At 44.3% G+C, this 12900-nt stretch overlaps 1 protein-coding gene across 1 annotated transcript in view; it reads right to left on the bottom strand.

Annotated features, from left to right (window-relative positions):
• The window catches only part of LOC145416093 (epithelial sodium channel subunit beta-like), a 73158-nt gene that overhangs the window by 40592 nt on the left and 19666 nt on the right, over positions 1-12900 (bottom strand). Inside the window, exons 7-9 of the mRNA XM_080285185.1 lie at positions 10525-10647; positions 8790-8879; positions 5377-5463 (exon numbers count right to left, since the gene is read on the bottom strand). Coding sequence (XP_080141311.1) covers positions 5377-5463; positions 8790-8879; positions 10525-10647 — 300 coding nt within the window. The remainder of the gene's footprint in view (positions 1-5376; positions 5464-8789; positions 8880-10524; positions 10648-12900) is intronic.

The raw sequence follows: 12900 nt of genomic DNA, 5'->3' as shown, positions 1-12900 counted from the left end.
CCCAGTGTGGTTCACTTAGAAGCAACATGACGACTCTGCTACTTTGACAGAGAGAGAGAGAGAGAGAGAGAGAGAGAGAGAGAGAGAGAGAGAGAGAGAGAGAGAGATTTAATATTATGCGTTCTCGGGCTGAAGTGGTTAATGTTAGAAAAATGAAATAAGATGTATACAAAGACAAAAGTCGTATCCTGAAATTTGGTGAACACATTTGCTGAAAGGCTAAAATTTTGGTGCGTTCTGCTTTGTGTCATACAGGCGATTGGTAGCACTGACGTGATTGCCATCTGCCCCAGGTGACGAGCCTGTGTATGTGAGCATATTTTTGGTGGCTAAGCGAAATAAATACATACAGCTGTGTTTGTCCGACTGCTAGTTTTACAGTTTTTGTCTGTTCTCTTTTTTAATACCACGTTAGGAACACTGCAATTCAATTAGTTTTCTTGTCCGGATTTTGGTTATACCTCTTTATTAATTTAACTTTGCTTTGCTTAAGCTGGTAGTTAACTAATTATAAGCTTTGACTGTCATTATCTGTCATCAGACAACGTTGTTACATATGAGGACAGTTAGAGTATAATGATAATCGAATGTTTTGTTATGAGTGGCGAAATGAATCCCACAGCCTGGAGTTCGAACACATAACCCAGAAGACCGAAGTCAACGCACAATTATGCGTGTGCTTCATTCTTTGTTCAGTTCGTCTCCTACTGAATAAGCGCTGCTCACAGGTGTTACCTTCCATCGTCGTGATTATTGCTTGGTCCCGGTAACACTAGGGTGGCCTGAACGATGAATGCTGTCCGTTGTGCTTTCCTCCCGAAAGCGCCTAATCCACCTTTCCGCAGTTCTGCATACACCGAATGTTTGCACCATCTGTTTTCCTAAATAAAGGTATCTCATGTCCTCTCTCATCTTCCCAGTAGTTGAAGGCATGTTGTTTTGCCGTCTCTCCCTCACCTCCTGCTTCAGTAAAGTACTGGAACGCATCCTCCTCACAAGACTCTTGTTTAGGCTGCAGGACAAGCTCTCGCCCCGACTGTACGGCTTCTTACCACAGCGAGGGACACATCACTGCCTCATGGAGCTATGCACCCTCCTATCCCCCACCAGTGTAGTGGCCTTCATTGATTTAAAGAGCACATTTGATGGCGCCAACAAGGACATCATTCTTGACCAGCTAGTGGATTTTGGAGTCAAGGGAAACCTTCTGTGATGGATATGTGGTTACCTGTCTAATAGGTCCTCTTGTGTTCTTTTTAAGGGTGCATACAGCACTGCTAAGGATTTTGAACTTGGTACTCCAAAAGGTTGGGTCCTTATCACTCAAATTCCCCTGCAGATCTGCAACGTTTCCTTCACTTGTTTCACGAGTCGGCTACCAAATGCGGACTCATTATCTCTCCAGAAAAGAGTAGAATCATCACTTCCCGTCCAGCAAGAACACTGCCTGTATTCTCTGTCGGGGATTGTGTTATCCCTCTGTGCACACAGTACCTTTATCTGAGGGCATCTGTACGGATTTCTCCCTCCATTCCTGCAAGAACACGCATGCATCTGATTGTTCAGGATCTGCTGACCTGGCTACAGCAGCGCCTAAAACCTCTAAAGTGGCTCACTAATTATGCTACTTAGGTGTCTATTCCTGTAGCACGAACCATATACATAGCGTTCATTTGATCAGTTGTTGATTATCTCTCCCCTGCTCTTTGTCAACTTTCCAGAACAGCCTTACAACCTCTTGAGAAGGTCCAAAACACAGTAATGAGACTCATCCTGGGCTGCCCTGGCTCTACCAGAATTGTCAACATGCAACTTGAACTGAACCTTCCACCACTTGTTGAGAGAATATACTCCATGGTTACATACTTCAGTGTTAAGTGCCTGCATTATCCTCACCTTTCTCCCCACTACTCTCACATCATTCGGACTTCCCTTGATCCCACTGCACCAAGGCCTCTGCTTTGCAGTGGTAGCCACACACTAGTTAATACTGTTTGTTCAAACGTCCGACGGCTTAACATCAAAGTACTGGTGCTTGCTGAGGAGGTGGACTATGGCGTTCCATCTTGACAGACCCCTGTGCCTGCTATCTCACACTCTGGCCTCCAAGACTGACCTGCCTCAGCTTCAGGAACAGCTAGCTTTGGAGACCATCGCCAGGCTGTCATCTTTCCTCCCTTCGGCCCACCATATCTACACTGATGGCTCCCTGCAGGAGGATGGCAGTGCTGGCTGTGCTGTATTTTCCCCAAGTCTGGTCCCATCTCAAGGGGGCTGGTTGGGCCGTCGACTGCCAACCTCGTCGGGCTCTACATATTGTGAACTACATGGACTGCTGGATGCAGTTATTTTATTAATACGGACGAACAACAGCGGCTTGATCATCTGTGACTCATAGCCGGCCCTCCATGCCCTCTCCTCTCACAGGCCTGCATATCAACACCTCGTTACACAGATACTCCGTCAATTGGCCACTGCCAGCGTTCGTACACTGGTGGTGCACTTTCTGTGGATTCCCTCTCATATTGGTCTCACAGCCAACAACACCGCTGACCTCCTTGCAAGGACTGCTTGTGGACTGGATCTGCCGCTATGGATGCAACTAATGCCTCCCCCATTTGCTACAAGCGGATATTAGCAGAGCAGCCCGCTCCCCTATTCTTCACCGTAGAAATGCTGAGAGGGCTCACAGTGCGTCCATCCAACATTATGACCACTATCTCATCCCCAAAGATATCGTTGCAGTGGTCTTATGGTTCGTCGACATAACGTGGTGTGTGCCAGCCTCAGACTGTGCTACCAACCTGTGTGGCAGGCGGCTGGGGTGGGCAACGCACCTCATCTCTCCTCCTGTAAGCTGTGTGATGCACCCATTGCCAACATCCTTGACCATTATTGCCTGCAGTGTCCACTTGTCTCTGATTTAATACCACACGGACTCACATTAGTGGACACTTGTAAACATTTGTTGGAAGATGATAACCTAGATGTTATTCTCATGCGTCATCCACACATTGGTGGGTGTTAATTTGTTATACCTCGTCAGCGGCTGTCGGTGACACCACTATCACTTGCTACGCAGATGATATATGTATTCACTCACGTTCTCCGGACCATTTGCAACGCTTTCTTCACTCCTTTCATGTTTCAGCTTCCTCGTGTGGCCTCATCATCTCCTCGGATAAGAGTAGAATCTTCTCCTCCCGTCCTGCATGGAATCTGCCAGAATTCACTATGGGGAATGATGTCATACCTCTCTGCACGCAGTATCTCTATTTGGGAGCACCAGTGCGGATTACACCTTCCATCCCAGCACGACAGCGGGTGCATCCCGTTGTTCAAGATCTGTTGGTCCGACTGCAGCGGCGCCTGACTCCTTTAAAGTGGCTGACCAATTATTCTACTGGAGTATCTATCCCAGTCGCCAGGACCATATACATTGCATTCCTCCGCTCGGTGGTAGATTATCTTTCCCCAGCATTATGTCAGCTCTCCAGAACAGCTTTAAGACCTCTTGAAATCTTCCAGAATCAAGCAATGAGACTCATCCTGGGCTGCCCTGACTCCACCAGAATTGTCAATATGCAGCACGAGCTCAATCTCCCACCACTCGTTGATAGAATATATTCCAATGTCACCTATTTTAGCATTAAATGTCTGTACTCTCCTCATCTTTCTCCCCACTACTCTCACACTATTAGGACTTCCCTGGATCCAGCGGCGCCTCGACCTCTGCTACGCCAAGGTGGACGCAATCTGGTCAGTACCATAAGTTCCAATATTCAGAGTCTTAATGTTGACATCGTAGAAGAGGACGTGGACACTGGCCTTGCACCCTGGAGGATTCCTGTGCCAGCAGTCTCCTACACCCCAGCCTCTAAGACTGATCTGCCTCAGCTTCAACAACAACGTGCACTGGAAACCATAGCCAGCCTATCATCATCCCTCAGTTTGGCCCACCATCTCTATACTGACGGCTCCCTGCAGAGAGATGGCAGGGCAGGATGTGCTGTTTTCTCCCCCAGCTTAGAGCCCCCGCAAGAGGGCTGGTCGGGTCGCCGCCTCCCAAATTCATCAAGTTCTACATATTGTGAACTACATGGACTTCTGGATGCTGTCACTTTGCTTACACAGACCAGGAATAACGGCTTGATCATTTGTGACTCACAGCCAGCTCTCCGGGCCCTCACGTCTCACAAGCCAGCATATCAACGTCTAGTCACACAAATCCTTCGGCTACTAGCCATGGCTGATGCCAGCTCACTAATGGTGCACTTTTTATGGATTCCCTCTCACATCCATCTCCTGGCCAATGACACTGCTGACCGACTTGCGAAGGCTGCTTGCGATCTACATCTGCCAGATGCTGCTACTTCCACTGCATCCCTTCTGTGCTGCAAGAAGATGGTACAGCAGGCTGCCCGCTCCCCCACCCGCCATCGTAGCAATGCTGAGAGGGCCACGAGTGTATCAATACAGCATTATGATCACTTTCTCACTCATCCACACAGGTATCGTCGCAGTGGTCTTATGGTTCGCCGCTGTAATGTGGTATGTGCACGTCTCCGACTGGGCTGGCGACCAGTTTGGCAGGTGGCAGGGCAGGAAGACGCACCTCACTTCACCTCCTGTAGGCTGTGTGACGCACCCAATGCCAACACCCTGGACCATTATTGCCTGCACTGTCCACATGTTGTTAACTTCTTACCACAAAGACTCACATTGATTGACACTTGTAAACTGCTGTTAACAGATAATGACTTGCTAGATGTTATTCTTATGTGTCATCCTCACTTTGGTGGATTTTGATTCCATGATGACTACAGTACATAGCGTGTCCTACGTGGCACGAGTCCCATGTACTATCATTGTTAACTAATTGTACTTTATGTCTGCCACCTTCGGGTGTAATAAATTAATCAAAACAATCAAAACCTCGTCAGCGTGTCCTGCGTGGCACGAGTTCCTCTGTACTCAGCTCACGTATGGCCACATGGCACTGTACTAGATTTGTTGCCTTCGGGCGTAACAAATTAATCAATTCAAATAATTTTGCCCTCTCCGTAGCAAGGTTTGCTTTACGTTTTGTAATATTTAACAGCGTGGTAGTCATCACCAGATCGAATATGGTTCACAGTTCGTCTCTCGGACGCAGTAATTTTCGCAAGTGGATGTTAAGGCTTCGGTACTTCCTGGGTTCGTTTATACTGTCATCTCATAAGCAGCAGATACGAAGCTTGAGGACGTCAGGCTAGCCAACCACGAATATGTAATTGTGGTAGAGCTCTTATAATGATTTAAAAGTTACACTTGATCTTCAGACAAAACCGGGACACGACTTTTGTCTTTTACTGTACACGCCACAGTAATACTCACATTTCTTCCTCCAGCATTTCTTAGAACAAGAAGGGCACACCATCGTTGTATTTGTATTAGAGTTAAATTTTGTCGTTTCCATGAAAACTGAAAAGGAATACATATCATTATCATTATCATCATGATTATCATAATCATCCCCCACGAATCGACGGGGTGATGTAGATCCCAGAAAAAAAAAAAAAAGGAATGCAAAAGCACAAGAAGAAGAAAATCATCATCATCACCATCATCATCATCATCATCATCTCTTTTCTCGCATCTAAGAATGAAGTGAGCTAGGGTCCAGAAAACAAAGAATATTCGCATGAGGAAGAATAACCATCATCATTATCATCGTCATTATCATTATGGCATTTTTCCTACCTAAGAATGTGATGGGGTACGGTCCACAAAACGAGAGGAAACGCACGAAGGAGGGAAAAATACAATGCACAAAGGTGGAATATTTCTTGTTTAATCTCTCTCCTTCTCTTAACTACTGCAGCCAGAGAACGTAATTTTCGTTTTATGTTCAGTCTCATCGGACAATTCTCTGAAACATAAGATTTTTCGCACCGTAGGGGTTACATAGAGGTGGGTATTCTCGCTGGTTAAGGAAGCTCCCTAACACCTCATCCTAAGCGAATGATTTTGCTTAGTACACCTTGCTGTCCCCTTGTGGGTTATTTAGATCACCATATTCTGCATAAATCACTTACAAAACGATAATAGGCAACCGTGTCCAAAAATAAACCTTCCCTACTCCCTGCAGTGCCAAAAGTCTCCTCTAAGCTGAAAGACGTCGGCTGACCTTAGCAGAGATGATATGAAAAACGATGCCATGGACTGAAGGGGTTGATAATATTTAGCACAGTGCCCCCTTCCCTTCCCCTTTGAAAAAAAAAAAGAAAAAAAAAAAGAAAAGAAAACTTATACCTTTTTTCTCGTCCTTGTGTGTGACAATAAATTTAAGTAGATCTAGTTTACATAATTATCACTTATTGAAAGTTATTAGCAAATTCGTTTCTGGCTTTCCTGGTGCCATTTGGACCCGAAAGTTCTTATTTTGGGGAGAGGCGGTGACAGAATCGGTAGAGAGGCGGCCTGCAGTCCTAATGGACCCAGATTTGAATCAAGGCTGGGGTATGGAACAGTTTAAGGAATTGAATTTCACAAAAAACAGACTTTTCTGATCTACCAGATGACACGCCGACATGTCATAAAAGTCCCCCCGCTAATACCAACACCAGTCCTGTGTGAGACAGCCCTAGCATGTATTCAATATGGATGGTGGGTGTTAGCGCCGAAGTGGTGACATGTGGAGATGTAGGAGGACTACTTGGCCCATAGGAGGACTACTGGGACTTGGGAATAGGCCCTGAAGCCTTTGCCCAGAGTCGGACAAGTAAAAAAAAAAAAAAAAAAAAAAAATCCCCTCTGACGGGCCGTGTTCCCTGCCATATCTGTACAGTTACATGAGCAATACAGTACAGATGAATCAGGATATATAGGTCCAGTTACTGTAGTTTATAAGAGTTAGTTTGGATCAGGATGAGCCAGTGTAATTACAGGATCAGGGCCTATCAGTTCCTTTAGGTTTAGAAAATTATCAGTTCGTTTAGGTTTAGAAAATTATCAGTTCATTTAGGTTTAGAAAACTGTCAGTTCCTTTAGGTTTAGAAAATTATCAGTTCCTTTAGGTTTAGAAAATTAGGTTAGATGTGGACATAACAATCATATTAGGTTGGGTTAGGACAGACGTCATATCTAATCGAGATAATAGCATGTAAGCCTAGTTAGATAACTAGGTTAGATGAGAACATATCAGTTATATTAGGCTGGATCAGGATGTTATAATAAATCTGGTAAAAAATATAAAAAAATCATGGAAGATTATTAGGTCTGATCAAGACATGGTAGTTATATTAAATATAATCGGAGAATATCAACCTACTTAAGATGATATAGTTAGGTTAAGCCAATATACCAGTCTAGTTACGTTTGTAGTTAGAACAGATGAATATATATTAGTTAGATTTACAGTTTAGATTAGGATGTGTAAGTATAGCTAGTTTTATAATTCAGTTAGGTTTAGTAATATAAGTCAGATTAGGCTGGATAAGGGTTTACCATCGTAGTTAGGGCTTTCAGTTAGATTGGATGAGGACACACCAGTAAAACGCCTTTGTCGGCGAGGTACGAGCGAGGGCATTTAAATCCAAAAGCATGAAATTTCTCCTTACACCCCAAGGATGCCTAGAGCATATTGGTGGCTATCTGCCTACGAAGTTTCATGCCTTTACGACAAACTGTCTGGCCTGTGGCCCTCTTTTGAAGATTTTCGATGTGCTGCACTTGGCGCGTGTCACGTATCACGTGCACCGCCTGGGTGTGATGCAACAAAAACAAGTCTTAAAGAATTGGGCTATCGTATGGTGCAAACCACGCAGTGATCGGCCCTGTGGTTGCTGAGATATAAGTTTCTGAAATGCGTTACGGTCGGGCTGGGCCGGGCCGGGTCGGGCCGCTCATATGTGACAAAATGCCACTACTTAAAGAGAGACTCGCGAGGGCTTCGTCCTAGCTCGTAATAACTTCAGATTGGAGTCGAAATAATCAAAGTGAAACTGCATGGGGGTTGTAAGGACAAAATATGTCATTGGATTGTTGGGGTTGTCTGAATTGTTAGCACGAGGAGGTTTAGGATAATTGCCATTCGACTGCACGTGGATCAATAAGGCAGGCAGACAATATTTTGCCATGTTACAGCCTTCCCTTAGAATACATGACACAGGCAGATTTACATCTAGTTCCCCAGTTGTCCTGGTGGATGAACAGTCACAGCGGAAACAATCTTTTTCCAAGAGACTAACCAGCCTGGGAATCCAACTCGAGTTTGTCCAGTTGGAGGCTATATGTGCTAACCAATACACCACTGGTTACCCTTTATTGTTAAGCACGTTTGTGTTAATTTGATCAAGATCCCTAACCCTTTTCATCTCATTTCATGGCCAAGTTTCGCTACGTGGACGGGCGATTTGATCAATAACTGAAGAGAGTCATCACTCACAGAACATGGGGTTATGGAATTTCATGCAACCACGACTTAGTCAACTGTTGTCAGTAGAGAATGGAGAGTGAAAGACTGACTAGAAGAGTATATATGAGTGAGGTGGGGGTAGGGGAGGGAGAGACTGAGGATGAGTTCGAGGGATGGGGTGCAGAGGTGAATGAGAAAGGAGTGTGTGATTTGGAGAGTCAAACCTGATGGCACAGGACAGGGTGACATGGTGACATGGGGACAATTTATTTGTGACCACCCCTTCCAAGATGATGGCCTTGGGTACAGACAGACGACTTAGCATTGGGTTTGTGGCAGTGGCTCAGTTTCGTCATGTGAAAACAGACTCACTATAGACTATGACACATACCATTAAGATGGGCATCAAAGCAGCCGAAGTTGTCACAGACGACTTCCACTCCACACAGCGGGTTGAATCGCAGCTTCTCCTTGTAGTCATCTGTAGAGGAAGACACACATACAGGTAACAGGTAATGGTGGGGGCATACGCCATGTGAAGTTTACCCGTGGTGCTCATCTCCGTAACATACGCTTTTGAGCCTGTAGTGGGTTATTCACTCACTATCTTGGGATACAAGGCCACTACATCAAGATCACCACAGCTGTCTCCCCTAGGTAACTCATTAAACCTGACCAACCCACAATGGATGGATGGACACCTGAGCTGAGTGAAGCCAGCTGCCCACACCAGGATTCAACCCCCTCCCTCTCCCTCTGGGGTTATAAAGAGAGGGATAAGGAACGTTTGCATAGCCAGACACCAGGATTCGCACCCCCCTCCCCCTCCTTCTGGGGTTATAAGGAAGTGAAGTCGTCTGGTTATATCAGTGCCGCCACATGAAGGCGTCCCTCTTCACCTATTACGGTAAAGAAGTTAACCCCTTGAATCCGATGACGTAATTTTAGTATATTATTTTTACCTGCAGATTACAAGTCACGAGTGAGAGCAGTGGACATGAGCTACTTGAGAGGAGCATGTGGAGTGACGTGGAGGGACAGGTTGACGAATGAAGAAGTGAAGGAACGTTGTGAGGTGGATGTGGATGTGGTTGAGAAGATTAGGAGAAATACACTGAGGTGGTTTGGACATGTGGAGAGAATGAAGAATGAAAGACTGACTAAGAGGGTGTATGTAGGTGAGGTGGAGGGAGGGAGAGGGAGGGGTAGACCGAGGATGAGGTGGAGGGATGGAGTTGAGAGGTATATGAGGGAGGGGGGGGTGAGTTGGGGGGAGGGTAGTCAAATGGTGGGTGACAGAGCGACTTAGAGGCGTGTTGTCTGCGGCCACCCTTTGCGGGATTAGGGCGTCGGGCTATAGATAGATAGACAGATAGATGATTAATTTCACTTTAGGAGAGTCCCCTGGTAAAGAAGGTTCTAATGAAAGCTATTTATGTCCCATCAGAATAAGAAAGAAGTTTGGAAATATATAAATAAGCAAATAGATTTTAAAAAATGCATCACCACTAAAGAGATTTATGGAGATTGTTTTAAGTTCCGTTACTAAGTTGAATACAATTGCGTGATGATAGGAAAAAAAATAAGGAGCATCTGCAAATTGTTTAAGGGCTGAAAATTTGACTTTGATCTTGACATCCAACCTGATGCATCTGAAACAAAATTATTTCATCTTTGGCTCTCAACCTTCCCACCAAGTTTCGTTCACAATGGATCAATACTGTCTGAACCCACCGTACTGTGACCTTGCCTATGATGCTTTATACTCAGATCTTTTCATCCTTTACTGATCTTCAACCCTTCCACCAAGTTTGGTCCTCATATAAACTGACTTAATGATCGACCCGTTGACCCAGCCGTACAGCCTTTTCCTTTGGCAGATTGTTTTCAGAATCGAATAACCTCCTTCCCTTAACACCGACCAATACAGCGCTTAGTTTTCATCGATAAAATTTGTTCGAGCTGACCTTGCCATATGACCTTAATCTTTCATTTATTGTTCTATAAAAGCAATAGGTCACACACACACACACACACACACACACACACACACACACACACACACACACACACACACACACACACACACACACACACACAAAGTATTTCTCCCACATGTGCCCTACCTTTAGAGCAGGACTCGGTGGACTGCTTAGCAATGGATGGGCCTTGCTTGCTCTCTTGCATTTTGAGGAAGTATTTGTAGTACACACCGCACGCCAGTCTTGTGGTCTGCGCCTCATCCTTCGCTGCAGGAAGAATGAAATATTAAACAGTGAACTATGATGGCGTCTTTTATGATGCATTTTTACCTATCACCAAATGTTGAGACCTTTCGGCAGTAACAAGAACATATTTGAACAAGACGCCATCTTTTTCACAGGACCAGCTAATTTAGTACGAATTACGTTTCAGATACTTTTATTACCAGCGTGCAATGTTTACTCTCAGTTAAGTTTGGTAATGAGCGGCCCGGCCCGACCCGGCCCGGCCAGACCATCACACTAAGCAAAAACTAATAACTTTACTCCTGTGTGAAGTAGAGTTGAAATATTTTACGCATGTGATACAATCATCCAAAAAGTTTCATCAGTTAAAAACTCATCCATTACGGCATAGGAATCCTTTGGAATCTCGTGTGTGTGTGTGTGTGTGTGTGTGTGTGTGTGTGTGTGTGTGTGTGAATGTCTTTCGTTCCAGTACATTTTTCATTGCCCAGTTACCATCATGAAGAAATAATACATCAGTGGGAAACTGTGATAACATGGCGCTCGCTCGCTCGTCACGCGCTCATTAAGCGCACTTTACTGGTTTTATGCACTAGTGCTACGTTCAGAGAGTTTTCTTTGCAGTTAGAGATATTGAGCTTAGATTTCTCTTCATCCTGTTGGATTATTTGATCACATTTTATTCCTGGTACCTGCAGATAATAAAAACTAATACTGTATACTGTATACTGTATATCGTTTACATCAGGGGTTCCCAACCTGGGGTAAATTACCCCAAGTGGGGTAATTTGGTCTTTTGTGAAGGGTAATGGGGGAGGTAACAAAAAAAAAAATCTAAAAATCATACTCAAAGTTATGCGATAGACTTTCAGACCTATACTAAAATTCAGAGATGAATGTTTAAAGTCATGTTTATTTGGTATCAGTGTTAATAATAAAAATAAATTACTCCTTGCAATAACTCTCTTGGTTTTAGCCTAACCTTTAATTAAGTCCTACATTCAAACTAAAATCTAGGCATCAAAATGTTAAGCAGCTAAAATGCAATTGTGGAAACATAAGCAATGAGGGGTAATGAGTGAAGGGAGGTGTGGAAAATGGGGTAATGGGTAAATAAAGGTTGGGAACCCCTGGTTTTTATCGTCTCATCGTGAAAATTTTAGACGAGGCGAGCCGAAGTTATGCGTATACGCTATGTAAACTTTGTTACTCAATGACCTTTTGGAAATGAGATTATTTTAGATTTTGTGCTATTCATAAATACATATATATACAAAATATACATACACACACACACACACACACACACACACACACACACACACACACACACATATATATAAAGGTTTGTGGTAGGTGGGGGCGCTCACCATCCACTCACTCGATGTAGTGCTGCTCTCGGATGTCTGCCCTTTCCTCTCCTCTCTCCATTTCTCCTTCCTCTTCTGTCTTTCTTTACTTCATTCTTTCCTCGTCCTTCTGTCTACGGGTAACTTTATACTCCCTCGTTTGTCTTTCATTCTTTCGTCTTCCTTCTGCCTATGGGTGACTCTACACTGAGTGACAAGGCTAATGGTTTCCTGTACACCAGGAAACCTTTTACTACGCTGGATGGTAACCGTATAACCAAATTATGGCACCTGGTTTTTTAGTGGGTAATTACATCACTCCAACCGGATTGAGCCGGTGAAGGGTTATATCCATGGGGTGGTTGGGGTTATTGCTCATGTAATACCACTCACGGATGAGTGAGGCAGGTCACTCTCATCTTAAATGTCAGGACCAAATTGCCTAGCCCCGGGCTTCTACGCTCCTCATGGGACAACGTAGAATTGGATGATGGATATATATATATATATATATATATATATATATATATATATATATATATATATACACACACACACACACACACACACATGAAATCATTTAATAAGTGCTTTGGTTGTTTGATAAATGGCTCGGGTCGGACTAGCGAGGGCGCTAACCTGGCAGGACCTAATGCAAGAGATGGTTGGAGGTTGTTGTCATGTAAACTGGCAGGGATACAGGTGGTGTCCAGCGGCTTAAGTCCAATCATTGGGTGACGCAGTTTTCTATCTTAGTATTTCTATTTTCTGTTTAGCTTAGTAGAGCGACATAGTAGTGTAAGGGTTAAGGCTACATATAATCCCTCATGATGGACCAGTCTCCTCTAAGCAGAATAAAAGACTCTGGTGGTATCAAGAATGAAAGTTAAAATAAATCGTCAGACTGAAGGGGTCATATGAACTG

This window comes from Coenobita brevimanus, chromosome 104 (assembly GCF_032717465.1).
Source record: "Coenobita brevimanus isolate Jiangsu-jjx chromosome 104, ASM3271746v2, whole genome shotgun sequence".
NCBI lineage: Eukaryota > Metazoa > Arthropoda > Malacostraca > Decapoda > Coenobitidae > Coenobita > Coenobita brevimanus.
This window is presented reverse-complemented; position numbering and strand designations above follow the sequence as displayed.